Below are 22,215 nucleotides of genomic sequence, written 5' to 3'. Positions count from 1 at the left end.
GTTACAATCTTCCCGAACAAATTAAATGTTAACTATTCTGTTACTTTTTCAGATTCCTCCTAATAAAATAGACTATGAGTATAGTGAATTAATATTGTACCAGAATCAAGTGATGAGAGAGGCAGATCTGTTTCAAGAATCTTTGGAACATATAGAAATTTATGAGAGACAAATATGTGATAAGCTCATGATAGATGAAATCAAAGGTAAACCATTTTTCTTTTTGCTTGCTTAAATAATTCTTTTGCTTCTCAGTGTGTGGAGTGGTTCAGTCTAGGTAGCTGGTGACCATTGAATCTAGTGGAGGGTCAAGATTTTCCCTTGCCAGCAGTCTTTTTTTTTTGTAATAATAAATATAAAATAAATGTGTATATTTATATATAAATAGTGAACAAACATGGCAGTCAATAAACATTTTTGAAATATTCAAACAATTTAAAGGTTACACTAGTCTAGACTAGAAAGGTATCCTATTATGCCCATCACTATCTTCATCATGCCTTGGTAAGGGTAGGGTAGCCATTCAGTTACTACTGTGGGCTATTAGTACAGTCTGAACTGTATGAACACAACTGTATGAACTGGTAAGCTAGAAAGGTGAGTTGGGCACCATCCCAGCTTTTCTTAAGCATTTTCCTTTTATAGGATACATAACCTTAAGAACTAAATCTATTTTGATTGGCATTTGAAGTGTTGAAAGCACATCACAAATATTTTAGTAATAATTATGACCATAAAGTGGGCAGTGTTATTCCCATATGCAGATAGTGATGTGTGTCTGAGAGCTTGCTTAAGGCCATCTAGTGACATCTTGGCTGAAGTAAGATTTCCTAATTCATTCTCTTAGTCACATTTCAGTGTACTCTGCAGGCCTCTGTGACCTCTTCAATACTCATTCCGTTGTTTTAGGTGTTAAATAGTCCATTTTAAGTTGATTTCATCTATCGGCTGTAATGTCAGTGTGACCTTTTTGATAACCATTATGTTGATATTTATTATGTACATAAAAACAAAGAGCTGACCAATATAAATAATAAAATAAAAGACAATCTTGTATGTAACCAGAATGCTGTTGTACCATAAATGCCTGAATGACCTGCATACCGGGTCAGAAACCAAACCAAAAGGAAGGAACCGTTGTTTAAGTGGCTCTTCTCAAGCTGTAAGGTGACCACCTGTCTCATAAACTTGGGGAGGGGGGGAAATGTCGGGTTGAATATAAAACTAACTTGTGGAAACAGAATCAAGTTGGAGATGGAAGAAGGTCCAAACCAGGTAGGGATGGCTACCTGCTTTTTGGAATAGATTCTTTCTCTTATAGCTGAATTTTACAAGTTGGCATGAGATAGACATGGTTCAAACACATGTTGATATTTCTCCAAATTAGTTCTTGAGGTCAATATGTGATAGTAATTGACATTGATCTGTATGAATTGGAGAAGTTTGAGTGTTCTGTTATCTTTCTTAGAACATCCATTAGCCATATTAGGTCATCAACTTGATCACTCCTAAGGGTCCTTTCTGATACTGTGGAGCCCAGTTGGCTCCCTGGTTTTCTGGAGAACTTTATGCAGTGAAAGAAGCTGGGGGGAAACAGCTTGAGCGCAAGTGGTGTAAATCTCATAGCAAAGACAACCAAACATGAGTGAGAGCATAATCATGTTTCTTGTATGGTGCCGTGGTGGCAGTGAATAAAACCTATTTCTCTGCTACAATTGCATCCTCAAGTAGCCATCCAACAAAGATACTGTAAACAGTGAATGGGCTGGAAATATTCTGCCACAATTTAGTATGGCACAGACACCCACTGCTACACTCTGGAACATTCCCTGAAAGGAAGAGCCAAACCATCTCTGACCTCAAGCCATAAAGATGATCCAGGAGAATACCATGGTTAGTGGTATCAAAAGTCTCTGAGAGATTCAGCAAGTTTAACAGGGTTGCACTCCCCATTTCTCTCCCAGAGAAGGTTATCTAGCAGGAGAATGAAGGCCAGTTCTGTCCCAAGACTGGGACTGAACCCAGGCCAGTCATATTCTAAAAGTAAGACTGACAGAACAGTTTGAAATGGGTCCAGATGATCAGTTTCCTTTAAGAGTGCCTGCAGCTGAATTGCCAGCACCCTCTTTACTATCTTTTTTAATAATGTAAATTTTTAAAAAGTACAACAATAAGAACAAAATAATCTAAATAACATATAAATGAGAGAGACAACATAATATAAAGAATAGATCTCTCTCAACCATCTTGTTAAAAAAAAAAGGATTAGCATGGGGTATGGGCAGTGGGGGGAGCAGGGATGACTCTGGATCCAGGGAGTTTTTTTCAGGAGTGGTGATAATTTCAAGTCAATGAACACTACGACATTACACAAAGATGGATTTGTCACTTATAGAATCCATCTATAAACCTGTAGGCGAGAATCAAGAGGACAAGTTGCAAGTGTTCAGCTTCTCAGGTCTCTAAATCTAAAACTGATCTCATAAAATAGTGCATTGGGCACAGCATAGACACTCTTCCAAAAGTGATGCACAAATTGACATGAAGGCAAGTGCTTTGTCTTCAAAGTGCATTGCAAAACTATCACTGATTTATTTATTTATTTAATATATATCCTGCCCTTTCAAATGAGACCAGGGTGGCAAACATAAAACAATTTAACAAGAAGAAGAAAAACATTTTAAAAAGTTACAAAGTTTCAAAACACAATTACGATTAAAAACATTCTAATACAGAATTGAACATTTTCTGAAACACATCTTGAAAACATTGCTTCATCGTTGATCTTCAGGTTACAAGTCCTGTTCAGTCATCAAATGCGTGGGTAAACATGAATGTTTTCAAATTCCTCTGGAAAGTTAATAGTGATGGAGACAGTGGGGAAGGCATTCCACAAACAGGGAGCCACCACTGAAAAGGTCCTGTCACGAATGCCAACCAACCAACGCCCAGGCACCACCAACAAGGCCTTGCCTGCTGATGGTAGGGTCTGAGGTGGTTGATACTGGTGAAGGTGCTCTTTTAGATACTAGGGTCCCAAGCCATTTAGAGCTTTATATGCTACACCAACACCTTGAATTGTGCCCAGTAGCTCTTTTGCAGCCAGTACAGGACTTTCAGGACTGATGGCTCATGGTCCTATCAGGCTGCCCCACTTACCAGCCTAGCAGCTGCATTCTATACTAGCTGCAACCTCTGGATCATCTTCAAGGGCAACCCCACATACAGTTCATTACAATAGTCCAGATGGGAAGTCACCAGAGGATGGACAACAGAGACCAGGTTATCCCGGTCCAGGAACAGCCATAGCTGGCAAATCAGCCTCAGCTGGACATAAGCACTCCTAGCCACAAAAGCCAGTTGGGACTCTAGTGACAAGCTGGAATTCAGGAGTACTCCCAGACTACGAACCTGTTTCTTCAGAGGGAGTACAGCCCCTCCCAGAACAGGTTGTATACCTAATTCCCAGACACGGGAACCACCCACCCACAGCACTTCTGTCTTATCAGGATTCAGCCTTAGGTTCAGCCCCATTAAGCCTATCACTGCCTCCAGACACCTGTCCTACACTTTCACAGGCTCTCCTGATTCAGATGGTATGGAGAGATAGAACTGTGTGTCATCAGCATACCTATGACACCATGTACCAAATCTCTGGATGACAGCTCCCAATGGTTTAAAATAGATGTTAAAGCATAAGAGACAGAATGGACCCTTCTGGAACCCCACAACCCAAAAGCCATGGAGCAGAACAACAATCTCCTAGTACTACTTTCTAGTAGTGGTCCTGCAGGTAGGAATGGAACCACTACAATACAGTATTGCCAACTCCTACCCTCTTCAGTCACTCCAAAAGCCGCTGAGAGTTCAAGGAGAACCAACAGGCTTGCATTGCCCCCGTCTCTCTCCCAATAAAGGTTATCAGGACCACCAAGGCTGCTTCTGTGCCAAAACTGGGCCAGAAGCCAGACTGGAATGGATCTAGATAATCTGCTTCCTCCAGGCATGCCTGCAGCTGACCAGCCACCACCGTCTCAATCATCTTGCCCATGAAGGGAATATTAAGAGACTGGATCCAGGGAGAACCTCTTCAAGAGGGATTGCACCACTGCCTCTTTCAAGGCAGTGTGCATAACTCCCTCCCATAGTGAGGCATTGACTACTCCCTAGACCTATACAGTCAGTCCTCTCCTACTAGATTTTACCAACCATGACTGGTAGGGATCAAGAGGGCACATTGTTGCCTCACTGCTGCTAGTGTCCTGTTCACATCCTCGGGCTGCAACCGCTGAAGCTGTTGCCACAAGCTATAATTTGATGGTGCTCTAGGGACTTTCTACAAGACTGAATTAGCAAGTGATTTGCACACCTCTCACAACAGGCTATTGACTGGTCTGTTAATGATTCCACACTGATCTGGCTCAACTCTGCTGGATGATTCAGTGAGGATGCAATAGAGGCCAAAACATGTGCTGTCTTTGCCACTGTCATGTGGTAGGAATGGGTATGTATTCATACTTCTCTTCAGTCAGATTTGCACTGGAACTTGAGCCACTTGCACTCTGGCCAACATCCAGCCTACTTCATCGCCTGAAGATCCCCAGTAAACTAAGGAGTCTCTCAGACTCCCTGTGGCTAGAGAGGATGCTTAGGATCTATAGGTTGGATTATTGATAGTTCCAACATAGTGTTTATCAGGGTAGATGTAAGTAGCCCCAGATTACTGTAAAAAGGTCAGTTGATGGCTACCAGGAGGCAGTAAAGAGATGATGGAGGCTTTCTTTTCTGCCTTTGCCACCACACAATAGTCTCTAGTATGTGTCTGGTCATCCTCACAACAAATCTTACATTACTTGCACTCTAGCTGTGGTCCAGTCTGTTTTATTGTTTAGAGCTCTCAAGTATACAAGGGAATATTTTTAACTCCACAATATGAAAAAGGGCATTTGGATGCAGTACTGTTCATGGCCTTGTGTGTTGCGCTATTCCATAGCATAACTAAGGACTCAACAGGATTATTGGCTTTGGCCACTGGAAAATTCCAAGAGCATTCAGGAATCCATCAGATTCTATACGTATCTGGGGATGTAGCCAGACAATTGGTGTAGCCATGACAATAAGGTGATATTCACCACCACCCTCACATCCAGAGACAAAGATTACATCAAGCTTAGGCCCTGCCCTCTGTGATGACAAATTGAGAGAGACCCATAGTTGCTCTGGTAGTCTTGAAAACCAAAGTCTGTTCCACTGAGGCAACCTTGGTGTGAATGTTAAAATCCCCCAAGATCAAAGACCTTGGGTTTTCCATTGCTACCTCTGCCAGCTTCATCAGGCAAGCTGTTAAACAGCAGGGTATACTGTACACCAACAGCTTCCCTAATCTGTCTATTTGGCCCAACATTTAGGTACAGACTTTCATAGTCAGCACTTTGATGAAGGGGTTTCCTGGTGAGCGTGATGGTCTCCCTACAGACCACGGTGACTCTTTCCCCTCCACACCTGCCCCTGAGTTTGGCTTGTGCAGGGTACTTGGGTGGGCAAAGCTGGGTCAGATCTGTTCCGCCCAGTTTGCTCACTCAGGTCTCTGTAACGCATGCCAGGTCAGTTCCTTCATCTGTGATCACACTGCAAATAATCATGGTCTTATGTGGACCAACCTGGCACCTTCAGGGCAGGGGGCACAGTAACCACGCACTAGGTATCTGCATGGTGGGTGGGAGGTTTTAAAGATCACTGATACATTCTCCCATCTTGCTGTTCTAGTTAATAACATGGCAGGTGCATTTTGTAGAAGCTGTAGATTTTAAAGATAGCCCCACATTGAATGCATTGTAACAATGCAAATGTGAGATCATCTGAGCATGAGTTCCTGAGATAGTCTGGTGTCAGTAACAGCTGTACCTGGCTCAAGTACAGCCAGGTACAGCTTACTTTGTGTTTACTGCAACAACAGAATTCTTGAAAGATTTGAAGATTAACTATGCACTCTGTGAACCTTCCAGCATTAAGCTCACTGGATATCCATGCATTACGTAAGAGGGAGAAAAACTTTTCTCTATCCATTTTCTTCATGTATGCATAATTTTGTACAGTTTTATCATGTCGCCTCTTATTTTCTTTTTCTCTAAAAAGTCGCATATGCAGCAGTCTTTCTTCCTAGAAGGATTGATCCATCCCCTTGATCGTTTTGATTTCCTTTTTTGAATCTTTTCTCTACAATATCCTTTTTGAGGTGAGGCAACCAGAAATGTATATAATATTCCAAATGGTTTATACACCATAGATTTGCCACAACATGCATCACTTTGTGCTTGTTTACATTTAATTGCTTTTGTCATTTTACCACCCATTCACTCAGTTTGGAGAGGTCCTTTTGGAGCTCTTCTCAATTTGTTTTTAACCACTCTGAATGATTTAATACCGTCAGCAAACATGGCCACCTCACTGCTCACCCCTACCTTTAGATAGTTTATGAGCAAGTTAAAAAGCACAGGTCCCAATACTGGTCCTTGGGGGACTCTACTTTTGACATCCCTCTATTGGGAGAACTGTCCATTTATTCCTACTTTCTGTTTCCTAGCCAGTTCCTGATAAACAAGAGGACCTCTCCTCTTATTCCATGGCTGCTAAGCTTACTTAGGAGTTTTTGGTGAGGTACCTGCTCGAAAGCTTTTGAAAGTTCAAGTACACTATGTCAGCTAGATCACCTCTGTTTATATGCTTGTTGATCCCGTCAAAAAGTTCTAATATGCTACTAAGACAGAACATACCCTTGCAGAAGCCATGCTGGTTCTGCTTCAGCAAGGCTTGTTTTTCTATATTCTTGGTGATTTTATATTTAACAATACTTTCCATTAGTTTTCCCAGGAAAGATGTTCGACTAACCGGCCTGTTCCCTTCTTCCCTGTAAAATCCTTTTGTAAAAATTAGTGTTACATTGTCCGTTTTCTAGTCACCAAGGTGCTCTTGGGGACAATTAACATATTTTTGTTAAAAGATCAGCAATTTCACATTTGAGCTCTTTGAGAACTCTCAGGTGGATGGCATCTGGACCTAGCAGTTTTTATTTTGTCTAATAGATCTAGAACTTTGTCTCTCATTGCCACTATTTGCCTCAGTTCTTCAGACTCCTTTCCTGCAAAAGTTAGTTCAAGCACAGAGACCTGGCCTGTATCTTCCGCTGTGAAAATAGATGCAAAGAATTCATTCAGCTTCTCTGCAGTCTTTTTATCCTTTAGCACACCTTTGACTCTCTCATCATCCAAGGTCCAGCCTTCTCTCTAGACAGGATTTTAATCCTGCATGCTGTCCTAATAGCTTTCCGGATGGGCTTTTGAAAAATCTTTTAAATAAAACTATTTAAATCTATAGTACAGAAACATGGATCTGAGCCCTTAGAAAGGAATGTGTACAGTATGTCTCTTGTTAACATTGTCAGCACTCAATACCAGTTCCTTTAGCCTGTGAACAACTTTAGGTTTCCATAATTTTTTTGTATCCTGTCACGTGATTCCAAAAGAGCCTCCAAGGTGGATGCCTTTTGAGGTGACAAGATCATAATAATCTCGGAAAGATTTCTGCAAGCCATTGTGCGTATGATGAAGTTATTTCAGGCTGCAAGTCTGCACATTCCAAGCAAAGACCAGTTCGTTATTTTTATTTATTTTATTTATTTATTAAATTTATATACCGCCCGACTAGCAATAGCTCTCTGGGCGGTGAACATAAAACAGCATAAAAATACAATAAATAACAAAACAATACTAAAATACAAGCAACAATCCAACACAATAAACATTTTTAAAATTAAATCAGTGTAATTTAAAATGCTTCAGAGAATAGGAAGGTTTTGACCTGGCGCCGGAAGGAGAGCAGAGTCGGCGCTAGGCGTACTTCCTCAGGGAGACTGTTCCATAGTTCGGGGGCCACCACTGAGAAGGCCCTAGATCTTGTCATCACCCTCCGGGCCTCCCTGTGAGTTGGAACCCGGAGGAGGGCCTTCGTAGCAGAACGTAGTGCACGGGCCGGTTCATATCGAGAGAGGCGTTCCGCAAGGTATCGTGGTCCCGCACCGTATAAGGCTTTATAGGTCAATACCAACACTTTGAATCTAGCCCGGAAACATATTGGCAACCAGTGCAAGCTGGCCAGAACAGGTGTTATATGCTCGGACCGCTTGGTCCTTGTCAGCAATCTGGCCGCCGCATTTTGCACTAGTTGTAGCTTCCGAACTGTCTTCAAAGGTAGCCCTACGTAAAGCGCATTACAGTAATCCAAACGTGAGGTTACCAGAGCATGTACCACTGATGTAAGGTCCTCTTTACTCAAATAGGGACGTAGCTGGGCTACCAACCGAAGTTGGTAAAACGCATTCCTAACCACCGAGGCTACTTGAGCCTCAAGTGAGAGGGAAGAGTCTAAAAAGACTCCCAGACTACGAACCCGGTCCTTTAGGGGGAGTGTAACCCCGTCCAGGACAGGGTATATATCCACCATCCGATCAGAGAACCCGTCCACCAACAGCATCTCAGTCTTGTCTGGATTGAGCTTCAGTTTGTTAACTCTCATCCAGTCCATTGTCGAGGCCAGGCAACGGTTCAGCAAATCGACAGCCTCACCTGAAGAAGATGAAAAGGAGAAGTAGAGCTGCGTGTCATCAGCATACTGATGAAAGCGCACTCCAAAACTCCTGATGACCTCTCCCAACGGCTTCATGTAGATATTAAAAAGCAGGGGGGACAAAACTGACCCTTGCGGGACCCCATATTGGAGAGCCCGCGGTGTCGAGCAATGTTCCCCAAGCACTACCTTCTGGAGACGACCCGCCAAGTAGGAGCGGAACCACTGCCAAGCAGTACCTCCAACTCCCAACTCCGCGAGCCTCTCCAGAAGGATACCATGGTCGATGGTATCAAAAGCCGCTGAGAGATCAAGGAGAATCAACAGAGTTACACTCCCTCTGTCTCTTTCCCGACATAGGTCGTCGTACAGGACGACCAAGGCTGTCTCAGTGCCAAAACCGGGCCTGAACCCCGATTGAAATGGATCTAGATAATCAGTTTCATCCAATAGCGCCTGGAGCTGGCCAGCAACCACCCGTTCCAAGACCTTGCCCAGGAATGGAACATTCGCCACTGGCCTGTAGCTGTTAAAATTGTCTGGGTCCAAGGAAGGCTTTTTCAGGAGTGGTCTCACCACTGCCTCTTTCAGACAGCCCGGGACCACTCCCTCTCGTAAAGAGGCATTTATCACTTCCTTGGCCCAGCTACCTGTTCCATTCCTACTAGTTTTTATCAGCCAGGAGGGGCAAGGATCCAGTACCGAAGTGGTTGCACGTACCTGTCCAAGCACCTTGTCCACGTCCTCGAGTTGAACCAACTGAAGCTCATCCAACAAAACAGGACAAGGCTGTGCTCCGGACATCTCACTAGGATCTACTGCTATAACTTGAGAGTCTAGGTCCCGGCGGATACATGAGATCTTATTCTGGAAGTGATCGGCAAACTGATTACAGCGGGCCTCCGATGATTCCACCGTGTCCGGAGGGTTTGAATGGAGAAGCCCCCGGACAACTCGAAAGAGCTCCGCTGGGCGGCAAAGAGATGATTTAATAGTGGCAGCAAAATGATGTTTTTTAGCTGCCTTCACTGCTCCTACATAGAGCTTAGTCGAAGCACTAACCAGCGCATAATTGTATCCGTCGGGAGTTCGTCTCCATTTCCGCTCAAGCCTCCTCCTATCTTGCTTCATCGCTCTCAGCTCCGGAGTATACCATGGAGCTGTATGAGCTCTACACAGGAGAGGGCGTGCAGGAGCGATCGTGTTTACAGCCCGGGTCATCTCCGTATTCCACAGAGCGACCAGGGCTTCAGCAGGAGCGCCAGTCCTATCAGCCGGAAAATCCCCCAGAGCCCTTTGAAAACCTTCAGGATCCATTAGTCTCCGGGGGTGGACCATTTTAATAAGTCCCCCACCCTTGCAGAGGGAAGAGGTTACTGAAAGTCTAAACTTCAGCAAGCAGTGTGCTGTGCATTGAGAAGCTTGGAACAGCAACAAGTTCTGTCTCATTCTTTTAATCAGAATGCACATTCCATATCAGATAAGTTATATGCTAGAAAGAACTCGGGGGGGGGGTTCTTTGATATTTTACAGTGCTGTTGGATCCATGGTTCCATAGGTCATCTGGATGGAACTCACATACATTTATCTCACCCTATTTAAATCTCAAATCAAATTTGATGTGAGCAGTAAGTGTATAAATTACACATTATGCTTCCAGTAGTTACATGGTTTCTGGGGCAGGAGTGAGTTACTTAGCTTGCTTTGATTTATGTGTGCCACCTTGAGTTTCTTGGACAAAAGGCATGTAATAAATAAGTTGATGTGTCTCTTCTTCTCCAGACTACTTTGAGACCTGTTAGTGCTTATGAAACAAAGTGCCTAGTAAAAATCTTACTTTGCCACACAGAAGCTGCTGGAAATGTTTCCACGTTGTGGTTTCTTGTCCTATGCAAAAGTGGTAAAATATGTGAGATCACCCTGATGAATTATAAAATCTTCATATCAGCACTGCTTATGCCTGATGCTGATGTTGAAAAGTATTATGATTAGGGACAGGTCACAGGATGAGCAATTTGTGTCACAGGTCACAGGATGAGCAATTTTTCCAGTAGCTTTCTGCATAATTGCCAGTGCCATACATAAGAATTGGCCCTTTAGGCTCCCAAAATTCCTTTAGCTTCTAGCTATTAGCTCTTTCCCTTAACTAAATTTGGTATGTGACTTTAATATTGCTTTAGGAGAGATGTTGTTGAAGTTGGGAAGATTAAAAGAAGCTTCTGAAGTGTACAAAGAGCTTATTGATCGGAATGCAGAAAATTGGTATTACTATGAAGGCTTGGAAAAAGCTCTACATCCATGTAAGTTTTACAGTTATGAACTTGGTTTGCACTTTTTTGTTAAGCAGTTGGTATCTTGATTTAGTTTAGAACTTAGAAGTTTAGAATTTGGAACCTTAGATCTTCAGAAAGAAAACACTTGTTACGCTTCACTGTGGAGTGGTCTCTAACCCACCTCTCTTGAGGTTCTTCAGAATGTTAGACCACTCTTGCTTTAGAGTACACCTTGTGAGCCCTTTGTTCTCAGAACTCAGGAGCCCAGTTCACCTCTTATGGGTTTCTCCTACCATCTTGTGCTCAGATTTCTCCCCCTTCTTCTAAGCTGGTCGCCGTACAGGTAGTGTTTCCTAACCCCAGGAACATTCCCTCTGGCTCCCTAAGAATTTACATTGTCAACCACATACTTAACTTGTCAGGATTGGGTCACATGTAGCATTGAGACGGAGGGAACCATCCTCTTACTTGCCTGTCCATGCCTGACTGTGTTCCTGTTGGAAGCAGCAAACACTGTTGGGCTTTCCTGTAGCTGTATCTTTAGCTATCCTCTCCCCCTCAAGGCCACACCTCCCTCTTAGCGCTTTTGTTTTATCTCTGTCCACTCAAGATGGGGGCCAACAGGATTCCCTGGGCCCAGTACACTTTATATAGATTGAGCCCCCTGCATTCCCATCTCCTCACAATCTGTTGGCAAGAACTGCTGCTAATGGACATACTATTATTATTATTGTTATTATTATCATCTTCATTTATTACCTGCCCTTCACCCAAAGGTCCCAGGCAAGTTGCAACAATTTTAAAATATAACATTAAAAACAATTTTAAAACAACCTAAATAGGGTGGGTCCTAATAATACCTGTTTCAGGTGTCAAAGGCCAAGGTAAAGAGCATTTGCCTAAAACTGTACAGCAAAGTTGGACCCCGAAACAAACTGGCAGTCAATGCAGCTGTTTTAGAACTGGTTATATGAGATCTAAAGGAAACCCCAGCCAGTAGTCTGGCTGCTGCATTTTGGACCAGTTGAAGTTTCCAAGACGTCTTCAAGAGCAGCCTCAAGTAAAGCACATTGCAGTAATCCTATCTGGAAGTCACCAGAGCAAGGAGTACTGTGGCTAAGTCTTCTCTGTCCAAAAGGGGCCAATGCTGACCAACCAGTTAGAGCCAGAAAAAGGCACTCCTAGCCACTGAGGCCACCTGAGCCAACTGTTAACTAGGGACTTTGTCCCTGCACCTTTTGCATGCCAACCACCACGGACATCCAACCCCCCCCAAACACTCGTGTGCACGCACACAGAGCCAGAGACTCCTAAACACATGCACATATGGACTCCCAACCTCCCAGGAGTCCCAAACATACATACATACAGCCCTAGTGACTCCCAAACCCATACAGACACACCAGCCACTCCCAAACCCACCCACCCACACATATATCCATATATATATATACCCAGGCAACTCCCCAAATGCCCCCCAAGCACTTGCTGCCACCCCATTCAGGCAGCTTACTGTCTCCTGTGTTGTCAACCTGCTCACTTACCCCCCTAAGCTGGCCCCCTGCCAGGCTTGTTGCCAACTTAAAAGTTCAGTAGGGAGCACATAAAAAGGGCGTATTTTGTAATAAGCTTAATTATTTAGTTTTTGTAAATTTAGGGGGGAAGACCCCCCTCTAGCTTACTTCTGGCTACAGGTCTGCAGCACCTGCACCCGCTCGCCTGCCCTCCATCCTTGACTCCCTCACCTCAATTGTTTGCCAACCTGCTGCTGTGTCCCTCCCCCATGTGTAATGGCGTGATGTCTTAATTAGTTAGATATGAACAGTTATTTTGAATCCAGTCTTGATTTAAGATGTATTTGTTTAACAGATTTTAAACCTGCTTTTCAGAGTTCCTGTCCTCACAAGGCATTTTACAACAATTATAAATAGTCCTAAAACCATGATCATATAATTATTAAATAACATTTAAACATTTAAATAATATTAAAAAGATAGGAGCAGCTGAAAAGTTTGTGCAGCTTGACTGAACCAGCTTTCAGGTTAACCTACCTCACAAGATTTTTGCAAAGATAAAAAGGGGGGAGGAACCATAAAGAAAGCAAAGTGCAAATACCTGATGTCATATTTGCAAACCATGCAGTGAAGGGGGAAAAATGCACAAAGGCACCCATCCCTTGCTTTCACTGCAACATCCCACGGTTCTGATGTTTTGTAGCAAAATACCAACAACAACAAAACTTGCCGACACACACACACAGAAATAATCTGAGCATGTGCAGCCTTAACTCACACAGATGAGCTTTCTGCTAAGCACATAGCAGGGCTATAATGGCTACATGCATACATGACTACATAATTTCAGCATCATCTAGCATTGAAGTCAGTAGTCTTTTAGCACTGGAAGAAAAGGAAAAAGACCTGAAAAGGAATAAAATGGGGAGGCGAAGTTGCCACCTTGGCAGAGCAGGAAGTAGATGGGTAACTATCCCCATGCAAATAGTTCACATAGCTGACAATCACATCAGAAGTATAGTTCAAAATACTCTCCTTGGAAAAACAGTACTAAAGCAGCAACGATAGTGTAAAGATGGAAGAACTAGCCATAAATACAGTACTAAATTTACTCTTGGAGCCTGTACACACAATCCGTCTAAAGCCCACAACTCCTCCCAAAGAATTCTGGGAACTGTTGTTTGTTAAGGGTGCTAGGAATTGTAGCCTCTGAGGGGTGAACTACAGTTTCCAGAATTCTTTAGGTTATGTCACGTGCTTTAAATGCATGATGTGTATGCAGCCCTAGAATTTGTTTCATTGCACTATATGGAACGTTACATTATAAATTTATATAATGAAAAAATTGATGTTATGGCTCCATTTTCTGCTATTGGCTCATTGGGATTAAGCTAGCCTACTTGGAGAAAGGATGGCAGTCTCTGAATGATTATATGTTAATCTTTATTATATGTGCTATAACAATGCTACTTTTATTTTGGGTGCCAATAGGATTCTTTCCTCCCCCATGGTAAGTTCTGGAGCTCCAATTTGTGATTTCAGAAAGAAGGATTAATATACTTCGTTTTGACTCTTGACATTGAAATATTTTGCACTACAGAACTGCTTTTATTACAAAGACACAAACACAGCTGAGATAACAAAAAAAGTCAAGCTCTGTTTGCTAGTGATCTTCCATTGTTAAATTTTGTGATGATGATCATTCAAAAGACTTGAAAACATTTATTTGAACATGGATGAAGGCCTTTGATTGTTTAATACTATACTTTAAGCACATTGGAGCTCCAAAGCATATAATGGGGAAAATTGGTTGAAGGTCTGTTAATGAACTTTTGGATAAATAATGCTAATGTGATTCAAGTTGGATCACCCCATTTCTGTTATAGAAGTATCTTTATTAATATGTTATTTCATTACTGCTAACCTTTCTGAAAAGTCATCTAAATGGAATTAAATTCTCTTTTATAAATAGTTTGACATTACATTATGTGGCATTATTTTACAATTACTAAATTACTTTATGAATTGAATAGGTTATTACATAAGGTGGGGTTGGTAGACTGCCTGTTATGGCAAATACTCTGTCATTCATTACACCGAACAGTTGTACTTTCTCCAGATACGCATTCAGTATTGTTTTGTATGGGAGAATCAATCCTTAGGTGCCTAAAGTAGGTTTTTGGATCTTCACCTGTGGCCATAATCCAGCATGTTTCTTTAGAAGGACTTAATGGTGCACAGGTATACTTCCATCTCTTCTTTTTTATGGCTCTAAAAATCAGCTCATCCCTTTTTTATATTAAAAACTGGTTTTCAACCTGTCCTATGTACAAAATGCAGTTTGAGATGCTGTACTTGGGGGTTCTGTTGGAAAGAGTGAGAGAAAATTCTTACAGGTGTAATTTTCTATATTGCCTAAAAATACTACTTGTGATTTAAAATAGATGCTTATAACATAAGAAAACTAAAATTGTACATTTATTATTCACCAATAGGCTCTTTAGAAGAGAGACTAGAAATGTATGAAGAAATAAGCAAGCAACATCCAAGAGCAGTTTCACCTAGAAGATTACCTTTAAACTTTGTCACAGGTAACACTGCATATTTCTGCAGTACCATTCTAACATTATCTAAAAGCTCAGTTATTTTATACTTTCTAATTTTTCTACCACTAGAAGATTGTGTGTTAACATACATACAAAAATCAGCAGCATATTTCAAAGTGTAGATATTTTACATCACAAGCTTGGCAAAACTAAGCTCATATGAATCTGATATATAACTTGGCCTAGATCAGAATTTCACATCAAGAGTATTTAAGTGTTCTTACTTCATTTGATTTTTACAGTTGTGAAACAAACTGAAAAACCTCTCTGCTGAAGACTGTCCATTTTTTTTTAGGAAAAAGTCTTTAAAATTAAGACTTACCATTACTAATACAGCCAATATTGTGGGGTAAACACTTAAGGAGTTACACAACTTCTGAATGTCATTCAGTCAGATTCATTCAGCTGTCTTGTTCTCATCGGGCTCTCTAAGGAAGCAAGAGACTCCTCAGCAGAAACACAAATGAGGGCAGCATCCAGAGTCAGTCCAAAGTTAGAGTCCAGAATCCTCCTTAAAGCCAACGGGGTCAGGCAAGAATCAGGGTCAGAGCAATCCAGGGTCAGAACCCAAGCATCCTGTAAGCAACATAGGTAAGGGTCAAGACAAGGGATAGGTCTGGGGTCCACAGGCAAGCTATAGATGGGTCAGATACAGAGCTGGAGTATGGGGTTTTTATGTTAGAGCTGCTGAACCACACCCCAAATCTCAGCTGACTCCTGATTACCTGCAGCCAGACCTTTACTCTCAAGGAGTCCTTTACTTTTGTGCAGTCTGGGTTTGTAGTCATGCACTCCTCTGGATGGGCCAGGTCTCCATTTGGTGTCAGAGGCGACATCTTTTCCTTTGGCTCAGGGGCTATTCATCCTCAGTGTCAGAGGCCAAACTTGCTTCGGGTGCAGACAGCCTGTCCTGGACTTCATCATAGGACCCTGGCCCCTCACCCTCAGATTAAGCCTGAACCAGTACTGGGTCCAAGACCAGAGCCTCGTGATCTTCCTCAATGAGGACTCCCCTTATGAGGACTCCCCTTGCTGGGATCTGAGAAGTAATATTCACACACAAAAAACAAAAAACCCTCCACCCACCAAGACAATCCAACAGTAACTTAAAGCATGCCAGTTTTCAGAACTGTAGATGATAAAAATTTAAAATGGTAACGTTCCCTAAACCATTTAGTTTAAAAAATGCCCTTGGCAGTTGACCCTGTTTTGGGTTAAAAAAAAAAAGTAGCCTGTAACTTTTGTGCTTGTAGTGCATATAAAGCTATCCTACAGGTAGGAACCCAGGAGTCCTGCTGGGTAACTTCCTTTCCTCTCATTCGAGATTTCAGGAGTTCAGGTTTCTAGCCTGACGCATCTCTTTCAGCCAGTGGCAGGCCATAGGATTCAAATTGTAATACAATATAAGAAATATAAGAAGCAATAAAAATAAAATTAAAAATCAGTATGGGTATTAATACAATGAATGTGAGGTCTCCCACCTCCAACTACAAATCCATAGACAGACCATGGCCCACCTGCCTGAAGCTCATGGAACACTAGACCACAGTTTGGGAACCCCAGGGATACGGTATAGAAGGCTGCAGTTGGCAGGAGGGGACTGGTGAAAATCCTTGAGCTAGTGGAAGAGTTTCTGCTAGCACAAAGCCACCATTTGGCTTTGTCAGTTGGCTCTGTCAAAAGTTGGTCAGTTTCAAATACATAGGTCACAAAGCAATTTACTATCTTCTTATTTATTTATTTAATTACATTTTTAAACCGCCCTATAGCAACAAGCTCTCAGGGCGGTGTACAACAAGATAAAACCACAATTAAAATATGAACAAGTGTGGATTACAGCATACAATTATAAAACATATTTAAAAACAAAATTAGAATACAAATTAAAATAAAAATTACAATTACAATTAAGTTTAAAATTAAAATTAAATTTAAGCTTAAAATGCCTGGGCAAAGAGGTAGGTTTTTACCTGGCGCCGAAAAGGTAACAAAGAAGGCGCCAGGCATATCTCATCTGGGAGGGCATTCCATAGTTCGGGGGCCGCCACTGAAAAGGCCCTAGATCTAGTTGCTGTTCTCTGGGCCTCCCTATGAGTTGGGACCCGGAGAAGGGCCTTAGACGTCGAGCGCAGTGAACGGGTAGGTACATAGCGAGAGAGGCGTTCCATCAGATATTGCGGTCCGATGCCGTTAAGGGCTTTATAGGTAAGAACCAACACTTTGAATCTGGCCCGGAAACATATTGGTAGCCAGTGCAATTGGGCCAGAATAAGTGTTATATGGTCGAATTTCTTCGTCCCAGTAAGAACTCTGGCCGCAGCATTCTGCACTAGCTGAAGTTTCCGAATCGTCTTCAAAGGTAACCCTACGTAGAGTGCATTACAGTAATCCAATCTAGAGGTTACCAGAGCGTGAATAACTGAAGCGAGGTTCTCCCTGTCCAGATAGGATCGTAGTTGGGCTACCAGCCGAAGCTGGTAGAACGCATTCCGTGCCACCGAGGCTACCTGAGCCTCAAGTGACAGGAGCGGATCTAATAAGACCCCCAGACTACGGACCTGCTCCTTTAGGGGGAGTGTAACCCCATCTAGGGCAGGCCTGACATCAACCATCTGTGCAGAGTGCCCCTCCACCAACAGCATCTAAGTCTTGTCAGGATTGAGTTTCAGTTTATTAGCTCTCATCCAGTCCATTATCGCAGCCAGGCAGCAGTTCAGTACATTGACAGCCTCACCTGAGGAAGATGAAAAGGAGAAGTAGAGTTGCGTATCATCAGCATATTGCTGAAAACGCACTCCAAAACTCCTGATGACCTCACCCAGCGGCTTCATATAGATATTAAAGAGCATGGGGGACAGAACTGAACCCTGCGGGACCCCATATTGGAGTACCCAGGGACTCGAGTAATGCTCCCCAAGCATCACCTTCTGGAGACTACTCCCAAGATAGGAGCGCAGCCACTGCCAAGCAGTGCCTCCAATTCCTAAATCCGTGAGTCGCCCCAGAAGGATACCATGGTCGATGGTATCAAAAGCTGCTGAGAGATCAAGGAGAACCAACAGAGTTACACTCCCTCTGTCTTTCTCCCGACAGAGGTCATCATACAGGGCGACCAAGGCTGTTTCTGTACCAAACCCTGGCCAAAAGCCGGATTGAAATGGATCCAGATAATCAGTTTCATCCAAGAGAGCCTGGAGCTGGCAAGCGACCACGCGCTCTAGAACCTTGCCCAGAAATGGAACATTTGCTACCGGTCTATAGTTGTTGAAATTATCGGGGTCCAAGGAGGGCTTTTTTAGAAGCGGTCTCACTACCGCCTGTTTCAGGCAGAGTGGGACCACTCCCTCTCGTAAAGAGGCATTAATCACCTCCTTGGCCCAACCGGCTGTTCCATTCCTGCTAGCTTTTATTAGCCACGAGGGGCAAGGATCCAGAGCAGAAGTGGTCGCCCGCACCTGTCCAAGCACCTTGTCCACATCCTCGAGCTGTACCAACTGAAACTCATCCAATAAAACCGGACAGGACTGTGTTCTGGACACCTCTTTAGGTTCAACTGCTACAATATTGGAGTCAAGGTCCTGGCGGATGTTCGTGATCTTATCTTGGAAGTGTCTCGCGAACTCATTACAGCGGGCTATAGATGGTTGTATTGCATCCGGAGGACCAGAGTGTAAAAGTCCCCGGACAACTTTATAAAGTTCCGCTGGGCAGTTACACGATGACTGAATGGAGGCAGCAAAGTACTGCTTCTTCGCTGCCCTCACCGCCTTCACATAACGTTTGGTAGAGGCCTTCACAAGTGCATAATTACAGCTGTCGGGAGTTCGCCTCCATTTGCACTCAAGCCGTCTCCTTTCTTGCTTCATCACTCTTAGCTCCGAGGTAAACCAAGGAGCCAATTGAGCTCTGCAGCGGAGAGGGCGCACCGGGGCGATTGTGTCAACTGCCCGGGTCATTTCCGTATTCCACAGAGTGACCAGGGTCGACAGAATCGTCAGTTTTATCAGCCGGAAAATTCCCTAGAGCCCTTTGAAATCCCTCAGGATTCATTAGTCTCCGGGGACGGACCATCTTAATCGGTCCTCCACCCTTGCAGAGGGGAGAAGACAATGTGAGTCTAAATCTCAATAGGCGGTGATCTGTCCATGACAGAGGAGTAGATGTAAAATTCCTCACTCCCAGATCACCATTCCCTAGCCCAGTGGCAAAAATCAAGTCTAGAGTATGTCCTGACACATGCGTAGGGCCAGTAACAAATTGAGATAGCCCCGTGGCTGTCATGGAGGTCATGAAGTCCTGAGCCGCTCCAGACAAAGCGGCCTCGGCATGAATGTTGAGGTCCCCCAATACGAGAAGTTTGGGGGATCGCAACACCAAATCCGAGACCACCTCCGTCAGCTCAATTAGGGAAACTGTTGGGCAGCAGGGTGGATGGTACACCAGCAGTATTCCCAGTCTGTCTCGCTGACCCAACGCAATGTGCAGACACTCCAGGCCATTAGCCACCTGGATAGGGTGCCTAATGAGAGGAATGGAACTTTTATAGACCACAGCGATTCCCCCTCCCCGACCCTCGGATCTACCCAGATGCTGGACCGAATATCCAGGTGGGCACAACTGGGAGAGATTAATACCTCCCAGATCGCTCACCCAGGTTTTGGTAATACATGCCAGATCGGCCACCTCATCCACAATTAAATCATGGATGAGGGAGGTTTTATTATTTACCAATCTGGCATTAAGAAGCAGCAACTGGAGATCCGAGAGTTGGCTGATAAGACTACCAGCAATCCTGTGGATGTGAGGAGGACCGGAACACGGCACAGCCACCAATTGTCTGGGCCGAGTTCCCCTTAACTGGCATGTCTTCCTCACAGCGCCATACCTCCCATTACCCGTCACTGCACTGATTGGGGCCCCCTCTGGTCCTCCCTCCCAACACACTATCCTCTCGCCCAGGCACATAATAAAAATAAAATAAATAACAAAGCCCATACTTTATACACAATCACACACTCACTCATACAACCAATATAGTACACACATGCAGATATTCCTATGTAAACACAGCAGACATCCTTTATCATTGTTACCAAAAGCAATAATAGCCACTAAATATTCATTAATAGGCAAAAAAAAACCTTACGGTTTAAGGACTTAACTATAGCCAACAGATATTCCTGCCAAACTTTTAAAATCAGGAAAATTGGGCAGCTATAGTGAAAGCACCAGGGGAGCAAGAGACCTGGCATCCTCTCTGAGATATTTGTACTGCCCTACAAATTTCTAAAAATGCAAACACAATTGGGTTGGTCTTTCACAGTCCAATCCACTTCCTGTGTAGTTTGGAAGAATTTGGTAAATGTGCCTCTGAGCATATGGTGAGTGGTGGCAACACCTGCCATCTCCAAAGATAGAGAATTATATTTTTGTAAGTTTGCTGGTGGTGTTCTTCCTTTGCTTCTTTCCTGTGTTACTACTCTTTCTACAGAGAATCTAACCTAGAAAATTATATTTCTCTCATTATTCATCCTAGAAATCTGTGCCAAATTTATTTTTATTAATTTCAAAGCCTTTTTATTGGTCAGTGTCATATGATGGTGAAGACAGCCTTTTGTGTTTCAAACTGGAGGTTATGTTCTGTTTTTATTTTGGGTGCCTTTAACAGTTGAATCCCCCTTTAGGATGCACAATTTAACGTGGTGAGGGGGTTTGAGTGTGTTGAAGAAGCTGACAGCAATGCCATCAGGAGTCTAGACCAAGAGGCTAGACTCATAGCAGGGGCACCCAAGGCAGAATGGTCAAAGCTGAGACACCAGACTAAGATGCATCCAAACTCAGAGGAAGGCAATAGTAAACCACCTCTGAATACCTCTTACCACGAAAAACCTATGCACAGAGTATCCAAAATATAACATGAGATAGTGCTGGAAGATGAGACCCCCAGGTCAGAAGGCACTCAACGAGCTACTGGGGAAGAACAAAGGACAAGTACGAGTAGCACTTTGACTAATGACGCAGCTGGGTCAAAGCCGAAAGGAAGCCCAGAGGCTGATGCGCACAGATGCGAAAGGAGAGTCCGGAGTTGTATGACACACACAATAGGAACATGGAATGTGAGAAGCATGAACCAGGGAAAGTTAGAAATTGTCAAGCAAGAAATTGAACATGTCAACATTACAATACTTGGCATGAGTGAATTAAAACGGATGGGAAAGGGACATTTTCAATCAGGCACCTTCAAAATATTTTATGCAGGAAATGAGAAATCAAGAAGAAACAAGGTTGCTTTAATAGTGAGAAGTGATGTAGCAAAAGCAATTAGGAGCTACAATGCAAGGTCTGAGCGAGTGAGATCAATGAGATTAAACGGGAAACCTATTAACATAACCATCATCCAAGTCTACACTCCAACATCAAATGCAGAAGAAGAGGAATTGGAGAGATTTTACGCAGAAGTACAGGAGGAGATTGATCACACACCAAAGCAAGATATGATGATAATCATGGGAGACTGGAATGCAAAAGTAGGGAACAGAGAAGAACTAGGAATTGTGGGGAAATGTGGCTTAGGAGACAGAAATGAAGCAGGAGAAAGACTTACTGAATTCTGTGAACAACCGGAAAGACGACTGTACACATGGACATCACCAGATGGTCAATATAGGAATCAAATTGATCATATAATTGGAAACAGAAGATGGAGAAGTTCCGTACTTTCTGAGAAAACAAGACCAGGAGCAGACTGCGGTACAGATCATGAACTGGTCGTATCAAAAATCAGAGTAAAGCTAAAGAAGAAGAACAAAGCAATCATAATGCCAAAATACAATTTAAATAACATCCCAGAAGAATATAAAGATCAAATAAAGAACAGATTTGAGGGTTTAAGCTTAGTTGACAGAACCAGAAGAACTATGGAATGAAGTCAGAGACATTATCAGGGAAGAATGCAAAAAGACAATACCTCTAGTTAAAAAGAGAGAGAGATCTCAATGGATGACGGATGAAAATCTTAAAATGGTTAAAGAGAGAAGGAAAGCAAAAGCAAAAGGAGATAGAAACATGATCAGAACCTAAATGCAACAATACAGCAACTAGTACTCAGGGACAAAGAGAACTATTACAGTAGTTATTGTACAAAAATAGAAGAGGACAACAAAAAGAGAAGAACAAGAGCCCTATTCCAAAAGATTAGAG

At 43.0% G+C, this 22,215-nt stretch overlaps 1 protein-coding gene across 2 annotated transcripts in view; it reads left to right on the top strand.

Annotated features, from left to right (window-relative positions):
• NAA16 (N-alpha-acetyltransferase 16, NatA auxiliary subunit) overlaps positions 1 to 22,215 on the top strand; it is a 109,969-nt gene that overhangs the window by 36,381 nt on the left and 51,373 nt on the right. For both annotated transcript variants that reach the window (XM_061629923.1, XM_061629924.1), the window contains 3 exons: positions 53 to 206; positions 10,803 to 10,922; positions 14,905 to 15,000. In XM_061629923.1, coding sequence (XP_061485907.1) covers positions 53 to 206; positions 10,803 to 10,922; positions 14,905 to 15,000 — 370 coding nt within the window. The remainder of the gene's footprint in view (positions 1 to 52; positions 207 to 10,802; positions 10,923 to 14,904; positions 15,001 to 22,215) is intronic.

The sequence above is a fragment of the Rhineura floridana genome, chromosome 5 (genome assembly GCF_030035675.1).
Source record: "Rhineura floridana isolate rRhiFlo1 chromosome 5, rRhiFlo1.hap2, whole genome shotgun sequence".
Lineage (NCBI taxonomy): Eukaryota > Metazoa > Chordata > Lepidosauria > Squamata > Rhineuridae > Rhineura > Rhineura floridana.
This window is presented reverse-complemented; position numbering and strand designations above follow the sequence as displayed.